The following is a 21,287-nucleotide window of genomic DNA, read 5'->3' on the forward strand; positions in this document are numbered from 1 at the left end:
ACGTGTGACACACCATGTTTTGGGAGACCAACAACAACTATTCTCCCTGTTTGAGTTACCAAAGAAACTGAACAAATAAAGGCATTGCAGTTCCCCCCACCCATCTACCTCCTCCCCATCTCCGCCCTTTTCGCTGCCCAAAATTGGATTGTATTTTGTTTTAAATAAATGAATATGTAAAGAATTGTTTATCTGTTCTTCGGGGGGGAGGGGTGACATGCCAGCAGAGTTAAGTTAGGCATTTTCCAAATTTTTGACACGCCAAGCCCAAAAGGTTCGCCACCACAGGGTTAAAGCCACCGGATGAGAAACTGGGAGTCCCCGAGTTTTACTTCTGCCTTGTTTACTTCTGTATTGTTGCCAAGAAAATGAAATGGACGCATTTATGAAGCCACCAGAGGTGTTATCTTATTCGGCCTCCCCTAATCAGTATTTGAGAACCACTTTGGTTTAAGGCCTAGGAAGGAGGCAATGGCAAACCGCTTCTGGAAAACCTTGCCAAGAAAACCGCAGGAACTCATCCAGGGACTTGCTGGGAGTCAAAAATGATTCGAAGGTACCTACCCTCCCCCCCAAAATGATCCTAACAACCGTTTTAGAGATGGCTCCTGATCTCTGTCAGTCAGGCACAGAAGCCAGCATTACATAAAACTCAGTTACCAGAGGAATCTCCCTGTTCTGGGGGCAGGGAAGTGACACGCGACAAGTGCAGGCACAAACCCGCCTAGTTAAACAAGGCAAGAACTCTTTCCCCATGGCAGCTCTAACACGCTCTCCAAATGTTCTGCAGCCCGCAAGGCTGCGTTCTCCTGCCTCTGCAGGGAAGCCATCACTCTACACTGCCTCTCGTACCAGAGAGGACTCCCTGACCTAAGGAAGTTCTCTTCACCCAGGAGCAGGAGAGCCTTTCTCCTTAACCTCCGAGGTGGGCTTGCCGGTCGCCTTTGCCCTGGGTCGCTCTGCTCATCCTTCTCCCCTTCCAGGACCGGGTCATCTACCGAAGCCGCCACCAGAATGAGATCCACACCGTGAAGTACTCTGCCTGCTTTGGGATCAAAACGTCAGATCACCGCCCTGTGTATGGGTTATTTCGTGTCAAAGTGAGACCTGGAAGAGACAAGTGAGTATGACTTTCATTGAGAGGCAGCAGAGGATGCCTTTGAAACGCTTCACCCTGAGGCCCCCGACATTCCCGTAGACACATTTGGGTTGCAGCACCTTAGTCTGAGTTTGTGCCCTGGAGGCCAGGTGAGACAGCCAGAGCGCAGCCTTTCTCCCTCAGGGCCTTGTATCGGTAGGCACGGAAAGCAGGAGGCCTTGGCCACAGTCATCACGGTAGCCGTGGATCGGGACGCAGCTGTAGCCACCAGAACCAGGCCACCCTACCCACGATTCTGGTCCCCAGAAGCAGAGCAGCTGCCCTTTGCTACTCCCAGAAAGCAGAGAGGCACCCAGCCACCCCCGATACCTGCACTCTCCTGCCAAGCTCCCTTTAATCCTAGCAGCTGAAGCCAGGGCTCAGTGACATGGTCAGGGATATAAAGCCACAATGCAGTTGGGTGGTACTACAAACCTCCCGCTTAAACAATAAAGCTTTATATTTGTGGCTGTTTTTAATTGTTCAAAATAATCTCATGGAATAGCCAAACCTACTAAGATTTTACCTGATCTTGTGATAATTTTTAAAAGGCGTGTTTTTACTTTGGCATCTGTGTCATTGTGCAGTGGTCCTCGTTGTGTGGACAGGTTGCTGAGCCCTGATTAAGGGAAGAAAACTTGTCAATTTAATCTAGAATTTGCAGGCTGCACAAAGATGAAAAACCAGGATGCCAGACAATTGGAGCAGGTCCCACATCCTCCTCTCCCTAGTTCTCATGATTCCTCGGAGATTGTACAACAGCATGGCACATACTTTAACTTTTCATGAGCTGGTTTGTGCTTTGTACCATTTACCTACAGCATCCCACTGGCTGCAGGCCTGTTCGATCGAGAACTTTATTTGATTGGCATAAAGAGATGGATCACGAGGCAACTTCAGAAAAAACAAGCTCTGAAAACCCAGAAATCCAGCACGGTCTGTTCCGTTTCCTGACCAAACACACCCAGGGGTTATGAGGCCAACACGAAGGGCTTGCAGACAAGGCCTCCTCCAGCTCATTCCCCAGAATTCTGCCGGAATGGCTCCAGCACAACCATGAAAGCAAAGGGCTCCTTCGAGGCTGGACGTGGCTGGATGCTCAGTGGATCGGGCTGAGATTTATCAAGCGTGTGGCTTCTTCCTATCAACAAGTGTCTGTCCTGGTGCTTGAGCAGGAGCCTGAATTAAACCTGCTGGGTGTTGGCTTTTCTGTTATAGCCACGTACGTTTCTTAGGTTTGGGAAGACACTTCTGAGGACCGTCTTGGGAATGAAGGAACACATTCTAAGCCCTGTTCTGTGTTCATTCTTCAGTTGCAGCTGGGAAGCCAAGTATAGAGCAGCCAGAGTGTAGTTCAGTCCCCGGAAGCAACTTTTTCCCTAAGAATTCTAGAAAGAAAAGATCTCTGAAACGCTGCAGGGGCAAGGGAAGGCTCAGAAGGCAGTAACGAGGAGGAGGTTACAGGGACTTTTTGCCTTCAGTTACAGATCGGGACAAGCTAGCTTCCATCAGCTACATTTGTTAAAACCTATTAGCTAGAGAGAGATGACACCTTGAGTGGTTTCAAAAATCAGTATTTTCAATAGCAAGAGCAAATTTTAGCTGATGCCAATGGTTTGGTAAGGGTTAGAAATGTCTTTCCCTCGTGTGTAGTCACCTGCCATTTTCCTTGATTGTGTTTGGGTTCAGAATTCCTTGAAACAAATAAAGGATGATTCAGAACTTAAAAATTGGTTTCTAGTGTGTCAGCTGCTGCTTAAAACTCTGCATTGCTGATGCACCCTACCTGGAGCTTAGCTTAAATCCTTATCAGTGGAATTCCAGTATCATCTCCAACATGCAAAGCCAGTACGCTTTTCCTTTCCCCTACGGGGTGTAATTAAGCATTAATCACAAGATTCAAAATGAATCCTCTACTGTAGAGTTTTTTGTAGTGGTGGATCGTGGCAGTGGGCAGCATCCCAGAGCACCCTTCCAAGCCTGTGACGTGGTGCCTCCAAGAACGAAATCAGAGCTTGATTCCTTATCAAACACCTACAGGGTGTTAAGAGTGGTGCTTAATAGTGAATTCCAGATACAGTAAATGCCCCAAAGAAGTAAGATTTTCACCCTGGCCTTAGAGTTAATTGTTCCCCCGGGGACGAGGGAGAGCAGTGATTGATTGAGCAGCCGTAAATCAGCCATCCTAGGGAGGACAAGGACTCTCAGGTTGCAGGAAGGAGTGTGAATTCACCAAGGAAAGGGAAGCAGGAAGATAATTGTCCAGGCATTTATTTCGCTGATGTTTCAGGCTATTTTCAAGCAGTCCTCCCCTGCCTCTGCAATTGGAACAGTATCGTATTATTTCAGCACAACAGAAATTCTTTGTGGCATTTGCAAAAGGAGGATTTTGTGAGTCAGTGGCACAGCATGACTTATGAAGAAGGGTCCGTCTCCCTACTGAACAGATCTCACCAGGTTCGGGGGAAGAAACATCCAAGTGCACAACGCATTGGGCCAGATGGCTTAATGCCACGTATGTGGTTCTAGAGCATTACGAGAAGAAAATCACATTTTGGGTCTAGAATAATGGAAAAAAACAATGGAACCTCAAAGAATGGCTACTACAACTAAAATAGTAGACGCTGAATAAATCTCCTGACCTTACAATAACCCATTTTTGTTGCTACAGATTGAAAATACAACTGCAGCTTGATCTACCACCCACGGTCTAGTGGTTAAGGTGCTGGGCTAGAAACCAGGAGTCTGTGAGTTCTAGTCCGGCCTTAGACATGAAAGCTGGGTGACCTTGGGCCAGTCACTCCCCCTCAGCCCAACTCACCTCACAGGGTTGCTGTTGTGGGGAAAATCGGAGGAAGGAATATTAGGTATGTTCACCACCTTGAGTTATTTATAAAAATAATAAAGGTAGGACAGGAAATCGATAATAGTTTTAAGCTAGGTTTTGGAAAAAGCTCAGAATACCAGTGTAGCACCCTCATTAACTTTTTTTATCTATATTCTCCACCATGGATTGCACTGGGTCTTGGGCACAGGGTTATAGTCCCTTAATTTAAGTCAAGTCAACAAGGACAGGAATTTGAGATACCAAAATAGCAAACCGCTATTTAGGAGGCAACTCTCTTCTGCTGCCTCGCCTCCATATAGTTTTGAGTCTTACAAAATAAGTTATTTTGAGGGTCAACAGAATTTGAACAGACACGTGAAAATGGTTCTCACACTCGCACACCCACCCCGATGCCCAGAGTGCGCACCGAGCTGCCCGTCTTGCAGAGAAGCATCGTGGCAAGAAATGGGTCGTTTTAACCAAAGTTCCGACTTTGTGGGGCTCTAACGGACTTCAGCGAAACAGTCCTGGGAAGCCGCCCGTCCTTGCTGCAAAGGGCGGCCTGGATGTGCTCGTGGCTGGGCAGCTCCCCCAGGTCCCCCAGGGCGGCCACTGCCGGCTTCTTTCGCAGCACCTTCGTCGCCACCCGACCCGCTTGACGTCTTCTGCGCTCACCTTGCCCGTGGGAAAGGGAACCCAAGGCCACCAGCAGCTCATTGGCTGCTCTGGGTGCGGCGGCGGCGGTGATTGGCGGGAGGACGGTCGGGGGCGGAACAGGCGGAGCTTCCTCGGAAAGGGCTCCCCGGGAGGTCCCGCCTTCAGTTTCGGAATCACTCCGGCGAGGAAAAACCTTCGCGGTTCGGCGGCGGAGGGGCCCGGATGCAGGTGGGGCGCGGGGGGTGCTGGGAGTCGCAGTCCGTGGGGCGGGGCGGGCCTCTCCCCGAGAAGGGAGGTCCCGGGAGGGAGCGGGCAGGCCGGGGAGCCGAGGCCCGGTAGTCCCGGCGCTGGCGGGGGGTGGGGGGAGGCCGGGTCCGCCTCCTGCCTGCCTGCCTGAAGCGGGCCGCGAGAGGCCGGAGGCTTCCGCCTTCCCCCGTCGCGGGCCTCGGCCTCCCCTCAGGGAAGGGAACGGAGGCCCCGCCCGCCTCTCCTCCTCCTCCTCCTCCTCCCCCCCCCTTTGCCCTCTCGCCCTTCAGGGGGACGGCCGCGTCCGGCGGAGGAAGGAGGCGAAGCCGAGCGGAGAGGAGGGAGCCCGCAGAGGAGCCCCCCGGTCCGGGCCGCGGCGGCGGGAAAGGTGTGGACCCGGTGGAACTGCCGAAGGGCCGCCCAACGAGATGATCCAGAGCGAGGAGGGACCCCCTGGAAGGAGGGTGCCCGGGAAGCGATGCGGGGCGGCGGAGGGCGTCGGAATAGGCGGGGAAAATCACCCAGGAGAGAAACCCTATAAATGCCTGGAGTGTGAAAAGAGCTTCAGTGTGAGGGGAAGCCTCAATAAACATCAAAGAATCCATTCAGGAGAGAAGCCCTATAAATGCCTGGACTGTGGAAAAAGCTTCAATCAGATAGGAAATCTCAGGATACATCAAAGAATTCACACAGGAGAAAAACCCTACAAATGCCTGCAGTGTGGAAAGAGTTTCAGAGCGGGAGGATATCTCAGTCAACATCAAAATATTCACACGGGAGAAAAACCGTATAAATGCCTGGAGTGTGGAAGGAGCTTCAGTGACAGGGGAAGCCTCAATAAACATCAAAGAATCCATTCAGGAGAGAAGCCCTATAAATGCCTGGACTGTGGAAAAAGTTTCAATCAGATAGGAAATCTCAGGAGACATCAAAGAATTCACACAGGAGAAAAACCCTATAAATGCCTGGAGTGTGGAAAGAGTTTCAGATCGAGAGGAGATCTCAGGATACATCAAAAATTTCACACGGGAGAAAAGCCCTATAAATGCCTGGAGTGTGGAAAGAGTTTCAGTCTTAGTGGAAGCCTTTATATACATCAACGAATCCATTCAGGAGAGAAACCCTATAAATGCCTGGAATGTGGAAAAAGTTTCAGTCAGATAGGAAATCTCAGGATACATCAAAGAATTCACACAGGAGAAAAACCGTATAAATGCCTGGAGTGCAGAAGGAGCTTCAGTCAGAGTGGAAGCCTTGATAAACATCTAAGAATCCATTTAGGAGAGAGACCATATAAATGCCTGGAGTGTGGAAAGAGTTTCAGATCGAGAGGAGATCTCAGGATACATCAAAGAATTCACACGGGAGAAAAGCCCTATAAATGCCTGGAGTGTGGAAAGGGTTTCAGTCTTAGGGGAAGCCTTTATTCACATCAAAGAATCCATTCAGGGGAGAAACCATATAAATGCCTGGGGTGTGGAAAGAGTTTCAGTCAGATAGGAAATCTCAGGATACATCAAAGAATTCACACAGGAGAAAAACCCTATAAATGCCTGGCGTGTGGAAGGAGCTTCAGTGTGAGGGGAAACCTTTATACCCATCAAAGAATCCATTCAGGGGAGAAATCATATAAATGCCTGGAGTGTGGAAAAAGTTTCCATTCGGTAGGACCTCTCAGGATACATCAAAGAATTCACACGGGAGAAAAGCCCTATAAATGCCTGGAGTGCGGAATCGGCTTCAGTTGCAGTGGGAGCCTTTGTACGCATCAAAGGATCCATTCAGGGGAGAAACCGTATAAATGCCTGGAGTGCGGAAAGAGCTTTACTCAGAGTGGACAGCTCAGGGCACATCAAACAGTTCACACGGGAGAAAAACCCTATAAATGCCTGGAGTGTGGAAAGAGCTTCAGTCACAATGTGGGTCTCAGTAAACATTATAAACTTCACACAGAGAAGAAAGTTTATAAATGTATGGAGTGTAAAAAATCTTTCAAAAGAAATGGAAATCTCCAAAACCATATTAGAATCCACACAGGAGAGAAACCATAGAAATGGACAGAGCGTGGCTAAAATCTCCAGTAACCAGCAAAGTCAGTGCAGTCCTGGATGCTGAGAAACTCATTGACTATTTATACACAGACACTTTTTACAATCTAATACAAATAAATCTATTAAGGCACAGGTGTGCATACTTACCCTTCATAGCCATCTCAACGTGTGTGTGTCAACTTGAGTGTATGCTGTATTATCAGCCCAAACAATCAAGGGTATGCCAACTTCTGAACGCGACCATTTTACTGTTTCCTTTATTGCTATGGTTTGCTTAACGATTGTGCTGTTCTAAGGTGCCTACTAGTTTAATTTGAATCATGTTACATATTAAAGTGTTTTGTCTGATCACTCATATTTTCTTACAAAATAGCAGAATAGTCCTCATCTTACAAATCCTGCAAGGGGTATGTGAACTTATGAGCTCAAATGTATTCAATTCCACATATTAATATCATCACCACAAATTCATTCAGTCAATGATCAGAACAGTGTGGCTGTGCGCCACAAAGCATGTGGGCCACAACCTTTGCCTCACACAACTTCAGTGGTGCAGGAGTACATTCCTTGCCTGGGGCATGGAAGAGCTCCTCCTTGGAGATGGTTTCATATAATCTATGTGGGTTTTCCAAATGCCAGTAGCATGTAGGACCATCCCCAGTTATCTGAAACTCTTGTCAATTGGATTTCCTCAATAGTCCACTGATGTGTTTTAGATTTTTTTTAAGCGAAAACCACTACAAGACTGTCTAAGACCAACTGAGACTTTGAGATAATGGCCATGTCATTGGCATATAGGAGAGCAAGTGCACTCCACACAAACCGAGGCAGACGTAAATTGGAGAGAGTCAGATGGCCTGTTGGTGGGTGTAGGTACAGTTAGATACAAGTTAGGGGCCTAAATACAGTTGTTATATAGGTCTATACAGTAATTGGCCGGATCGCTCTGTTCCCCTTCTTAAATAAGGGGACAATGATGGTCTTGCACCAATCTTGCAGGAAATGCCCTAATCTAGTATATATGTGAAGAGCAAGGCCAAAACTCAGGGTTCAGCTTAAGGGATTCCAAGGGGATGAAAATTTAAGGCCTGGGAATCAAATGGAGTGAATTACTATGCAAGGAGCGTCTTAGATAATCTTGCAGAAATTAAATAAGAGAACTAGAATTAGATAATTACCTTTTGATCTGGATCTGTGGCTAAGATTTTTGCTCGAATTTCTACCAGCCTAGGTGTATTTGACACTTTAGGTACTACGGAGGCCTGTCTGGGAAGGCACCCTGGCTGTGCTATGGATCTGGCTGATAGCTGAATCCAAAGATTTAAAGGGAGTTGGTCGCTGTAGACGTGGTTCAGCGGACATCAGAGTAATCTTCTCCATGGGAAGCCAACCAGTAGCCTATTGACATGCGAGAACCAGGCCAATCAGTGAATTCCGGTCCAAGTGGTGGATAGCATCTCCTTTCAGGATCAACCATCAGGATCAACGAACAGTCGAGGAATGTGCTGCAGACTAGCACTTCGTAGAGCGAGCAGCCGTGAGCGCCTTGGAAAAGATAAGTCAAGCTGGCAGGCTGAGGCAGGATGGAAAGCAAAGCCAGGCTAAGTGTTCAAGACCCACCGCAGCGCCATAGAAAACGACCCCGAGGGAGGCCCGGAACTCAGCATCTTCCGCCAGTTCTCCAGATGGGCTCCTCCAGTGTCCTAACCCAGCGCTCATGGAAACCGTCCAGGCTGTCAAGCCGTAGGGAGGACCAGCAGGGTTGGGGCCCTCCAGATCTGGGCGCTGGGTGCCCGGGTCCCACAAGATGATATGGTTTCATGAAGGGGCCGCCAAGTATGTCTGCTCTGTTGGGTTCTGTGGGAAGGGCAAGCCCAAGAACAGATCAGCAAGCCCACCGAGAACACGGTCCTGAGCCGTGAAGGCTTTCTAGATGATCACCAATACCCTCAGTTGTGCCTAGAAGCTTATAGGAAGCCAGCAGAGCTCACGAAGTAATACAGATACATGGGTGGACCAGGGGATGCCTGTTGCTGCCCGCGTAGCTGCATTCTGGACTAATTGTAGCTTCCAGATGGTCTTCTAGGGCAGCTTGAGGTCCTGTGTGTTACAATGTTTGCTTCTTTGTTTCAAGACACACAAAGCTGCTCAACTCAGCCAGTGTGACTCTGGGCAGCATACTGTGTAAATGCAGAAGGAATCAAAAACAGCCAATATATAAATGCAAAATCTAGAATCTAAAACAGCAAGGTCTCCAGATATTGGGGGGGTGCGGGGTGGCTAAACCCCACAGCCACTCAGTCTTGTTTGGATGGAGCCCAAAGCTGCTGTTGCTCAAAGCCTCCAGACACTGGGAAAGCATCTTGACAGCATCATTCGGTCGGCCCTGGGTAGGAATGTAAAGCCGTGAACAGAATAACCTGGTTCCACAGTTTAGCCATCCCGCTGCCCCCCTTGCTGGCAAATAAGAAGAGGGTGGTTGCAGCTCGGCTGCGCCCAAACGAAAGCGTCTCCGGCATTCTCCGCTTCTTCCTGCGGGTAGCAGATGAGGTCAGGAGCCTTCGGTGTCTGTGTTGTCACTTCCTGACGAATGTTCCCAGTCAGCTTCGTGACACCGGCTCTTCTGCCCTCCTCTTAGGGCTCTCTTTCTGCAAGGCAGGTTCCAAATCGGTTTAGAGGGAGGAGTCCTCAGATGTGCTTCCCTGTGGCTAAAAAAACCTCATTGGTGATTATCCTGCCTTGAAAGCACAAGAGGCCGTGCCTGGGAGCTCGCTCGTTTCTTTCTTCCCTGGGGCGACCCCGTAAGGTAGGGGGCTAGGCTCCAGTGTAGGCAGGGGTCTGCGTTCGAGACTCCCTGGTCCCATTCCAGCTGCACAGCTTCTCCAGCGAGTGGCTGCTGAAATGATGCTGAGCCTTTTCTTATCATGCTAACCGCCACCTCTGCTACCTCTCCCTCCCTCTCCAAAAAGGACTAGGGAAGTTTGGGGGCGCCTGCTGCAGATAGGAGAAGCGTGTTGGTCTCTTCCAAGCAAGCCTTTTAAATTAGGAAAAATCTCTGCAACCTGCTAAACGCCCACGGTTCCTCTAAGGAGCAGCAACACAAAGCTGCATTTGGTAGGAATATTTTCCCTTCTGGCTTAACCGTAGCTGGATGGGGAAGGGTTTCATCTGCACCAGGGATCCATTGACAAGGGAGATTTACCTCCGATAATGCTCAAAACTGTCCTTCATTCGCCGACGCCCCTTCTCCGACAGGTCCCCATCCGCTGGACCCCCTTCCTGGAGGAGGAGAGCAGACGTAAGGCTCTGAATATAGTAGTATAAAGCTACAGGATGAGAAAGTTCTCAGCAGCTAAAGAGAAGGTGAAAACCGCAGCACGTAATGCTCCAGAAAGGTCAGGGTCACACAATGCTCAGGACTTGGCATTGACAGTAGGCTGGATTTTGAATTTCTGAGAATGAGGGAGAGGTAGGGATGATACTAGTTTGCAAACTGGCCGTGAAAACATACGAAGGCGTCCCTTGCATACTAGTCTGGTTCCCAAAGTGTTGAGGGAAGAGATACATCAGAACTGACAAAATGGCCTTGTAGGGGAAAGAAAATCAGTATGTGCTCCAAGCAGGTGAATTCCCAGTTGGCCTATTTCTGAACGTGGGTCTAGCTGAGTTCTGAAATAGTGCTAAACTCATGTCCAGAACAAGCCTGGCTGACAATTCACTGGCGTGGAGGAGGGGCGAGGGTCCAAACGAAGACCCTCAGCTACGGAGATGAAGAGAATTTATTTATTTATTTGTTTGTCTAGTTTATCCCCGCCCATCTCCTCCCGCCGGGGGACTCTGGGCGGTTTACAACAATCGATTAAAAACCATAGCCATAAATACACAGAATAAAATACAGTAATAAATAATATAAACAGAGGTAAAAATAAAGAATCCAAGTGGTGAAGAATCTAAAACAGAACGCCGTGAAGAAAGACAGGGCAGGAAAACTCAGTTACTGGGCTACCCTTGTACCGTGGCCGGGTGAGCGGAGAGATGGATGGAGAGACAGGAAGGGAAATTCATAGTTACTTGTGATGGAAGAAGATGAATGTTTCCGAGAACACCAAGCGGGGGGTCCTGAACGCCGCAGCGTTCTTCTACGGAAGAAATAAAAGAGAAGAACGCATCTGTAGATTCATAGACCACTTATTACTCACTCGTCAACGTTCTGTGCCACTGATTTAAATGGGTTTCTGGGGCACGTCGGATGGTCGGAGACCTGGGTGTCGTCATAACCTCTCGCAATCCAGTGGCAGGACCATCCAGGATCAAAATCCTCCTCCTTCTTGAACTGCAGAGCGTGAGACCATCTCTGCCCCGTGTGAGGCACCACCCGGGCTGGAGGCCTAACTCAAAACATCACTCCTGCCCCTCTAAACAAGAAAGAAAAGATCCCTTGCGGCAGATGAACATACTTGCTTTGGCACCTTTCCCGTCTTCATCTGGGTTTCCATGGGGAGCCAGCTTTGGGCAAGAGGGGGGAGGGGGGGGAAAAGAAGAAGATACTCAATTTTTGAAGGAATATTACTTTCTTTTCCCGTTAAGGGAATGAGCAGAAGTGCTGTTTCCTAAAGCAATTCTGCAGTTAAAAGGATCTGCATTTTTAGGAGCTGTCAAGCCACAGAAGGTTTAACCCAAACCCATCCAACCAATGCAGAGGGTACTGCTGTCCATCTAGATATCCAGCCATCGGCTTAGTTACTTTAGTAGCTGCTCACTTGTTCATAATTTTATTCATTTGTATTGCGTGTTTTTAAAATAATTTGTTGTCCCAGTGTCCTATATTTTATACACTTTTATACATTGTTTCTGTGAGTTTCATGCAACAATGCTGCATTCTGCTATGCCATACGAAATAAATACATACATACATTTCAAAATTTATTCAAGAAGTACTGGGCTACTTGTGCAGCTCGACGTCTTTGCAGTTGCGGCTGCAACACTAGCGTTGGTTTGGCTTCCTTAACCTGGGAGTGGGCACTAGTCCAGCCCGTCCGCTTAACGTGCTTAACCTCTGGGTTTGCATGGGGCAAACCCAGGGAAGATTCAGCCAGTAAAGCGTTGAAGTGTGCTATGCGAATGCAGCCTTCGCAACGTGAGAAAACAGGCACCCGTTTCTTTTGCAGCTTCCCTCCCTCCTCCCATTTGCAACCGGAGCGTGGGGACCTTCCTGTTTTTGCTTCAGGAGGGAAATGCCTTGCAAAGCCTGGTTGCTGTGTGAGTAATAGCGGGATCTGAGGGGTGTAAGGACACACAACCTACAGCTCTGCCTGAACGGGGACAGCAAGAGCAAAAATCGGGTGGCCGGATACTTGCAACTCACCTCTTGAGAGCTCCGGGATGAGTTTTCCTCAAGATCGGAAGTCTGGAATGGCAAGAAGTTCATCGACAAGATGCTAAGAAGAGCTGAAGTGCTGGAAGACCTTGCATGTCTATCCCCCAATTGCCCAGAAATATCTGATCACTTTCATTGATTCTTCATTGCTTAGGTTGCTTGACTGAGGCGTCACCGTTCCCTTTGGAGCAACACCCAAGGCAGCGGGCAGTTTGGAACAAGGGTACTGAGGGAATCCTCAGCTGAATTAGAGCCCGAACAATAACATCAGTGATAACTAATGCAGAGAAGGAAGGGACCCGTAGAAGGAATCCCTGTGGCCTCACGCCCCACAATTTATTATCTATTATTCTCGAGCTGATGCGCCGTCCAGCTCCCAAAGGGTTTGTTCCCGCTCTGTGGGCAGCCCCTGCGCAATGCCTGGGCTCAGCTGGCTTCCATGCAGGGAGGGATGCCAGGAACCAGCAAGGGACAAATCGTCTCTTGGGCCATTCCTCCCAAGCAATGGGAGGAACCGGCTGGGAAAGAAGGCCCGTGCCAATAAACGCTTTTCCCTACGACCTACCAGGGCGGAAGGATCGACGCACAGCCTTTTCAGCTTCGCTTCGGCACTCAGCAGCTGTCCCTCCTTCTGGAAGAGCTGAAGCTGCAGTTCGTCACAACGCTCCCCGAGGTCCCGGATCTGCTTCCGGTAGCTGTCCTTATCCCTCAGGCTTTGGGAATATTGCTTCTGGTACCCCTCCTGGGTCAGGAGAGCCTGGAGCAAGACAATCAGGGCGGAGGCAAGGATAATCCCCCAAGAGTCAACCATGAAGCCCACCGGTGGCTTAGACCAGCCAGTCAGATCGAGCCGGCAAGGGTTCCCGGGACTGGCTGGGTTCACACAGCACGTTGAGCCCTGAATGCTGGCTGAGGAAACGCAACTCCTGTGCTCACGTAACATGCCATCCCCAAACAAATGTGTATTCTTTGGGCTTAACGTGAGGGTTTGTTCCCCAGATGCGACAGTGACTGGTTCTCAAAGGGGCCGAACCGCAAGGCACCCAGGCCCATTTTAGCCTTCGCCTGTGTGTTGGGTGAACTCAGCCAGATGCTGTCTTTGCGATCGAAGGGCAGAACTCCCAAGCCATGTTCCCCTGTGAGAGCACTTTTTCTGGTGCAAGACCTTCCCCACAGCAGAGTCACTTGGCCATCCCTGCTCTGCGGCGTCCCCCAATGTCATGAGCTCCAGACTAGTGTGCAAAACCCCCCATCATCCCCAGCCGGGCTAGCAACAGAGGGTGCTATGGAAGCCGGTGGGACCGAGAGGCCACCAAGCTTTGTGGAGGAGGGAGACCCTATAAGGGGCTCGTGATGGTTTGCCAGGCACTGCTTCTGTCTTGGGGAGGGGGTGGAGACCTTCACACAGCCTGCGGTTGGGCCCCAGGACGCTCCAGCTTCCCCTTTGCAACTGCAGTATCCCAATGAGCCACTGGGGGGCAGCCTTCACAATCTTTTCCCAAGTAGCACTTTGCCCTTTCAGTACCCCACTCAGTCAACAGAGGGCAGACTTTTCCATTTACTCCAGTGTTTCCCAATCTTGGCAACTTTCAGATGTGGACTTCAATTCCCAGAATTCTCAGCAGCGGCCACACGGGCTAGGGAATTCTGGGCAGTGAAGATCACACATTGGGAAATTGCCAAGATTGAAAAACACTGATTTATCCTTCTCTCCTGCCAGCCGCAACTTACATTTGCTGTTCTTTTACTGTTATTTCTAATCAGACTCACTGCTTTAAGGAGGCTTGTTAGAAGAGGAGAAAATTGAGATGATGATGATGATGATGATGATGATGATGATGCACCACGCTGGGGGAGCATAGAGTAATCTTTACCTGGTCTCTTTCAGCAGCCACCTCTTCCAGCTGTTTTAAAATGGCCTTGATACGATCTTGATAAATTTGGTTATCATTTTGCAAGCAAGTGCATCTCAGTTCCAGCAGCTCCTTCTCTCCTACAAGCTGACCAAATAATACAATGTGAGCCAAAGGGAGGAAGTCTGGATATTGTCTCATGCACGGCTGTGTCCCTTAGCTAGATTTGGGAGAAAGGAGGAATTGACATACAAGGTAGTCGTCAATTAACGACCACAATTGAGACTGGAATCTCGGTCGTTGAGCAAATTTGTCGTTAAGCGAGACGCCCACGTGACTACTTCGCTCAACGACCGCAATCCCAGCACTCCCGGTTGCGGTCGTTAAGCGATCTCCATGGTCGGTCATTAAGGGATGGAGCGAAAGAGCCGCCTGAAAGAGCCGCCTGGCGAAGGGCTTCTCCTCCCCTCTCGCAGAGGGCTTGAATGGCTTGTTTGGGGCTGCAGGAACGAAGATCTTCAAGGTCCGAGCTTCGTCCTTGCGGCTCCATGAGGGTTTCCCTCGCTTATGTTCCCCCCCGCCCCGCTTGCAACCTTCCCTGCCGGCTTCCCCACTGACTTTCTGGGGAGGCCAGCAGACAAGACTGCAAATGGCGATCACGTGACCGCGGGGCGCTCGGCAAGCGGTCATAAATGCGAGCCGGTTGCCGAGTGCCTGAAATGCAGTCATGTGAATGGGGGGACGGCGCAACGTTTCACGGCAGCCAGAAGTGGTTTACGGGCCGCAAAGCACCCTTTCCCAGGCCGTCGTTAAGAGACTGTTCGTTAACTGAGGACTGTCTGTCCTTTGACTTCTCCTTTTAAAAACCTCCACGCACGGAAAAAAATGATTCTGGTTGAAACAACCTCCATCTCTGTCTGCTCAGGCACCTTCCAGTTTTCGATCAGGCTCGGAACTGCCTCCATCCAGACTCTGAAACGCAGGAGCAGGCCTCTGAGTCAGGGTGGATCCTTCGCAAGCAGCTCCGTGACTGCAATTCTGAAAAGACCGTCTGCCTTGGCCACCGCCATCTTGGGCAGAATACAACACCGCAGGGTGGGAGGAGGTCCCGGGATGGCGCCGGGGCTGTAGCTCCGTAGGAAGGCCTCCTTTCGGCCGCAAGGAGTCTCTGAGTGGAGCTACGCTTCGAAAACGATTCCGAGACTTGAAAAGCAGGGCGACTGCAGTAAGAGTCGCACTTCAGGAATGCTTCACTAAGTGGATTCCTCATTAAGCAGCAGCACCATTTTACACGTTCTGGGGAAAATGTGAAAAAACACAACGGGCTGCTTTTGGTGGACAGGAGAGGTGCTGCACTTGTGAGGGTCGCAAAGCACTTCCTCGGACTTGTTTCTGAAGCGGGTTTGGTGCTACGAAACTGCTGCTGCGAGTCACTGACCAGCTTCCCAGACAAGGGCAGACCATGGTTTAGCCATACAGGTAGTCCTCGCTTAATGACCACAATTGGGACTGGAATTTTGGTGGCTAAATGAAGCAGTCATTTAGCGAATCTGACACGATTTTATGACATTTATTGCAGCGGTCATTAAGCAAAACACTGTGGGTTTTAAGAGAACCAAGTGGTTGTTAAGCGAATCACGTGGTTCCCCATTGATTTTGCTTGCCAAAAGCCGGACAGGAAGATCGAAAAGGGTGATCACGTGACCACGGGATGGTGCAATGGTCATAAATGTGAACCGGTTGCCAAGTTCCCAAATTGTGATCATGTGACTGTGGTGATGCTGCAACGGTTGTGTGAGTTCCGGTCATAAGTCGTTTTTTTCAGCAGCGTTGTAAGTCCCAACCGTTGCTAAATGAATGGTTGTTAAGTGAGGACTACCTGTAGTGGTTCACACAGCAGTCTAAGCTAAAAACAAACAACTCACAGCAGAATTTTAATGTGATGGGCAACCTGGAGCGTTGGAGCTTAATACCGAGGAAGATAAACGCTGGTGAAAGTTGTTGCTGAATGGAGGAACGTCAGCGGTCTAGGTTCCATTTTCTGGGTGAATTGGGGGGCATTTCCAATCTTCTCAAGGGCCACTAAGGGCCACTTAGCATGCCTCCACGCTCTGCCTGGAAAGAACGGTCATCCCCCTCGAACCCTTTCCGGCCACAGTGATCCCCCCCGCCCTCCCCGAGACAGCTCATTTCCCTCCAGGGCTTGCCGAGACGTAACGGTCCAGCGGTGGCTTTGCGGGCCCAGCGGCTTACTTTATCCTGCCCGTCTTCGGCTCTCTGGAGCACTTGGCGTAAATCACAGATGGTGTTCACCAGCTCCTGCTGCTCCTTCAGCGCCTGCCTCCACTCGGCCTCGAGAGCCTGGGGGGAGACCCCGTCTTTCTCGGAGCTGCCTTCCTTGGTGACCTACGAGGGGCGGAAAGGAGACGAAAGGCACGGGATTTGGCACTTCTCCACGCCACCCCCTTTGTGCCGACCCCGACTCTCCCACCACTGCCTTCTTCCTAGAGCTTGGATACAGGCCTTGGAGAGATGCCTCATTAACTGGGCATTATCTCGGGGATGGGTGAGTTGGTTTTCCTGCACCTTGCAGGGGGTGGGCTAGATGGTCCCTCCACAATTCTGGGATTCTGGCCTGAAGGACTCAATTCACTTCCCATCTTCCTTGTGGCTGGTTAGTGCTTTGGCTTGTTCAGAGATGCCCGGCATTTATAAGCCTTTCTCTGAAAACAGCGTAACCTGAAGTCCTTTTTAAGGAGGAAGGAAGGAAATCTCCTCACTGGCTGGTTGATAACTTCTCATCTTGGGTCCGGGACAAACATTTTTTGCTTAGCTTCACTTTCCTGCGTGTTACTGAAATAATTAACAGCCAACCTATCCGTTGAGATCCATTTCAGTTTCTCCTACTTCCTCATTTTTCGAAGTCTATCAAACCTGGTTTCTTGAACTTAAGGCTTTTCTGTAAAGTTCCCAGAAAAATCTGCATGCATTCTGGCACCCCTTTCTCCAAACCTTTTACTTGCAATGTTGTCTAAGATGCCCCATTTTTGCAAACCATCTCCCGTAACGTTCTGCAAATTGTTCCCCCTTCCTGGACTGAAGGAGACCTGCAGGGTGCTCTCAAGCTCCTTGTTCTTGGCCAACAGCAGGTCCTTCTCCCGCTGGATTTCCCACACGGCCTCGTGGCTGGGCCGCTGCTCGATGGCGTGCTTCAGTTTCAGCGTGTGCTTCCGCTCCAGGTCGCAGTCATCTTCCGCCTTGATCAGGCTGTGCCGCAGGGAGTCAATCTTGGGGGCAGGATGGGGAGGAGTTGCCCCAAGGAGGAAAAATGGGAGGGGGGAGAGATCAATTTCTGCACACAGCCTCCTCTTGGCTCCAGTAGAGCCCCAGATGGTTGGGTTCCCAGGAGATTTACTTATTTATTTATACAGAGGGCTCACCAAAATGAAAAATAATCAAGCCCGTGCAAACGTGGCTGCTAGGTTTTAAATCGACCTGATTCCATGGGTTGTGCAAACGTGGCTGGCATCTTCATGGCAGAGTTGGCACCTGAATTCAGGTCTTTCCAAGCTTAGCCCCAGTCCGGATGCCCAGCCCTGGCCTGTCATGTTTCCCTCTCCCCCAAGGGATGCAAGGAAGGGCACAGCGGCCTACCTCCAGCTGCAGGTCCCGATTCTTCATCAGTGCCACGTTCTTCTCCTCGCTCTGCTTGGCATAGCTCATGGCCAGCTCATAGTTCTCATCTCGGCAGAGCTTCAGTTCCCTGCTAAGGGCGTCCCTCTCCTCCTTCACCTTGTGTGCCCGCTCCTGGTACTTGCGCAGGACGCTGTCCTTCACCCTCATCTCCCTGATGGCATCCTCCTTGGTGCAGAGGGCCACGCTCAGCTCCTGGACCTTCCGCCTCTCTTCTCGGATGGCCCCCTGCAGCTTTGAGACCTCGCTCATCAGCAGCTCCATCAGGCTGGACTCCCCCGCCGTGTCTGCAGAGCAGAGGAACGTGGGCGAGAGCAGGAAGGGGACCCAACGACCGCAGTGGGGCAGACCGAGGCGTTTCCCAAGGCTGAAGCCGTTGCCCTGGGCTCTCCACAAGGAGGAGCCCGCTGACCTGGAACTGGCTAGCAGAAAGCCCAGGCAGCCTTCAGTACTTCGGCTCGGCCGGACACCCCAGTTGCTGAGGTCTTCAAGGGGCGAAGCAGGAATTACCTGGGCGTGTGATGCTGCCAGAGGAATCTAGGAGAGCTGCCAGAGCAAAATATTACCTATAATCATCGAGAAGACCCGGGCGGGATCGTTGCCCGTTACTTTCTTGTAGAGATGCGGGTAGTAGAGTTCCAGACTCTCGAGGAAAGCCACAAACCCCCTTTTGCCCATCCTCTGGAGAATATCTAGGAGAAGCCCTGCAAAGAAGCACAGAGAGCTCCCAGCACAAACTCTTCCAACGCTCAGCTGGGCTGACCAGGCAGTGGAACTCCACGGTCCAAATCGCTCCTTTCCCTTCCAGCTTTCCCACTTCCAGAGGAATTAGAAAGCTAGTTGCTAATCTTTGGGACTGGCTTCTCTTTAAATGCCCAAAGATAACGAAGAAGTCCCGATGGGCCCTCTGAAGACCAGTGAAAACGCTGCACTGCAATCCTGAAGAAAGAGATGCCCTTAATTTCCACCCCCACCCCAGCTTCCTAGCAGATACCTGTCTCCGGACGGAGCCTGTCGGATACAGGAGTAAGACCTGGCACCGGGATCAATTTCAGATCTCCGCTGAACTGTGAAACTCACCAGGTACTACTCTCTGCTTAGTCTACCTGATCCTTTCTGGGGGAAAAAGCACTCATAATAGCATTGGAATCCATGAATTATGAAACGCAAAATCCACGATTATCAGAACTAAGGAGGAGGAGTTTTGCATCCACCGAAACCCCCAATTTTAGCGAAAGGCGTTAACGAAGATGAGCATCGGGTGTCAAGGCCGTCACTCTGCAGTTTGCGGTTTTAACAACTCGAAGCAGGAAAAGAGAAAAGGTCGCATGAGCTTTGATTTAAGGAAGCCACAGTCAATATTCCCTAGAATTAGAAGCTGCTCGCTATTGCAAAATGGGACGTTAAGTCATAAGGGAGAATTGTGGCTGGAGTTTTCCTTTGGTTTACGCTGCTGAACTGTTTAGTGACGAATAAATAGAGGCATGTGGGCAGATAAGAAACGCATGAGAATATATAATGGCTGAAACTGTAAGATTAGCTCTCTCATCACACCTCTTGAAACAGAGGAAAAAATAGACTTTTGAGGTTCTGCTAACGTATAGCCTTGATGCATTTTCACGTTGGCTTGACTCACTTCAATATGCTCTGTTTCTATATGTTCTTAGAACAGGTTCCAAAGAAAAGAGCTTGTTTTTCTCTTATTGTAGAATAGAGAGCCAGCGTGGTGCAGTGGTCAAGGCATCAGGCTAGAAACCAGGAGGCCGTGAGTTCTAGTCCCGCCTGAGGCACGAAGCCAGCTGGGTGACCTTGGGCCAGCCACTCTCTCTCAGTCCTAGGAAGGAGGCAATGGCAGACCACTTCTGAAAATCTTGCCTAGAAAACTGCAGGGACTTGTCCAGGCAGTCTCTGTGAATCAAGGTAGAATGAGATAGACTATTCCTGAGGAAGGCTGCATCAGGTAAGAGGGTACCAAAAGTAGGAGAAGGAAGCAAGAAGGAAGGCTTCCCGGTTGGGCCAGAAGTTCCAGCCAGGGGGTCTGGGATCAAACTCAATTTCAGGAAGGAGCGTTTTGGATAGGATGAAATGGAAAAGAGGTGAAAAACTTACTGGCATCTACCTGGTTACCCATTAAGGAAGCAGAATGGAATGTCAGATGAGGACTGTGTTTGCCCCACTCCTTCTCCTTTGGAATCTTAAAAAGGGCGCTGGCTGAACTCCATCCTTCTTGTTCAATATATTGGGCAAACCCAGGAAATCAGCAGGTACCTGCTTTCCTCTTCCTGAGCACCAGACTGGGATCATTTAGGATCTGCTCCTCGTCGTCATGGTTTATGACTCGGCACTGCCGGAGGTAAGGCGTTATTCTGGAAGGGTCGATCACTGAAATCAGTTCCACACGGAAGCTTTCCAGGTTGTACCAACAAGTCTCATCATCCTCATCCTCCTGGTCAGACATGGTGGAGGGAGAAAAGCGGTGGCTGGACTTGGGGTCTTCTGTGAAAATGCAGGAGGCAGCTGACTTCAACTGGAACGCAAGTGGGACATTAGCACAATCATAGCTTCTTCATGAAGACTTTTTATCAAAACAGTTAACTTTTCCTTCCTTCCTTCCTTCCTTCCTTCCTTCCTTCCTTCCTTCCTTCCTTCTTCCTTCCTTCCTTCCTTCCTTCCTTCTTCCTTCCTTCCTTCCTTCCTTCCCTCCCTCCCTCCCTCCCTCCCTCGCTTCTGAGTTCATCACATCTCTCTCTCTCCCTCCCTCTCTCTCTCTCTGTGAATCCAGAGCGTGTCAGGATATCACCTGTACTTCCCAGCTGGTGGCATGTGAGGAACACTATTTTGGTTTGCAAGGGAGATTCCAGATTAGAGATCCTTACCGAACAGAACAGCCAAAACATGCCACCGGCGACCAGTGTTGTTCTTGGCATTAGCACATCTGTACCTAAGGCTGCTAACTTACACCTTCTCTACCTTCCTAAAAGCACCGGGTGAAATCTTTGATGGCCAAAGCCGTGATGGGTGGCAGAGGTCAACGTCTGTGGGCCCATCTGCTGACGTCTCCGGCACGTGGAAGACGGTGGCTTGGAATGGAAGAGAAGTAAAGGGTAAAGGGCTCAAGTTCAGGCATGAGATGACGTGACGTGACATGACAAAAAGAAAGGGGAAGGATGTCATAAATCTGAACAAGGCTGGGTTGATCTTGTGGAGTGGCACTGGAGGAAATGAAGCTGTAGATTTCATTATGAATCAAAGGGCTGGAATTATCTCCGAACAGAGGAACAGGTGTCAACAGGGTGTGGCTGTGTAAAAGTAGGAACCCAGAGGCTGGTGATAGTCACAGGTTATGCTCCAGGGAACAGTGGTCATGGATGAATTAGCTGTGAGTTGGAGGGGAAATGGTGCAACCTGCTAAATGAATGGGATCCAGAAGAAAAGGGTCTGTTGG

General features: G+C 50.0%; 2 protein-coding genes across 2 annotated transcripts; one reads left to right on the top strand and one right to left on the bottom strand.

The window, feature by feature from the left end:
* Positions 1–4,810: 4,810 nt before the first annotated feature.
* LOC134506169 (zinc finger protein 160-like) lies at positions 4,811–7,254 on the top strand. The gene is made up of 2 exons (XM_063316222.1): positions 4,811–4,850; positions 5,159–7,254. The coding sequence occupies exons 1-2, from the start codon at positions 4,845–4,847 to the stop codon at positions 6,917–6,919; spliced, it is 1,767 nt and encodes a 588-aa protein (XP_063172292.1). The 5' UTR covers positions 4,811–4,844; the 3' UTR covers positions 6,920–7,254.
* A 4,066-nt stretch (positions 7,255–11,320) lies between these two features.
* LOC134506285 (caspase recruitment domain-containing protein 9-like) lies at positions 11,321–20,366 on the bottom strand. The gene is made up of 9 exons (XM_063316433.1): positions 20,111–20,366; positions 18,409–18,546; positions 17,804–18,129; positions 17,257–17,436; positions 16,403–16,555; positions 14,171–14,296; positions 12,862–13,053; positions 12,285–12,326; positions 11,321–11,425 (listed from the first exon to the last, which is right to left on the bottom strand). The coding sequence occupies exons 1-9, from the start codon at positions 20,298–20,300 to the stop codon at positions 11,321–11,323; spliced, it is 1,452 nt and encodes a 483-aa protein (XP_063172503.1). The 5' UTR covers positions 20,301–20,366.
* Positions 20,367–21,287: the final 921 nt, after the last annotated feature.

Source organism: Candoia aspera, chromosome 16 (assembly GCF_035149785.1).
Source record: "Candoia aspera isolate rCanAsp1 chromosome 16, rCanAsp1.hap2, whole genome shotgun sequence".
Lineage (NCBI taxonomy): Eukaryota > Metazoa > Chordata > Lepidosauria > Squamata > Boidae > Candoia > Candoia aspera.

What these genes read in the sequence shown, in the direction of transcription:
- LOC134506285 (XM_063316433.1), bottom strand. Translation starts at nt 20,300, where the DNA reads ATGTCTGACCAGGAGGATGAGGATGATGAGACTTGTTGGTACAACCTG. An exon ending in GCTCAGGAAGAGGAAAGCAG is followed by an intron (nt 18,547 to 20,110) that starts GTACCTGCTGAT and finishes GCTTCTTTGCAG; the next exon opens with GGCTTCTCCTAGATATTCTC. An exon ending in CCGAAGACGGGCAGGATAAA is followed by an intron (nt 14,297 to 16,402) that starts GTAAGCCGCTGG and finishes TTATTTGGTCAG; the next exon opens with CTTGTAGGAGAGAAGGAGCT.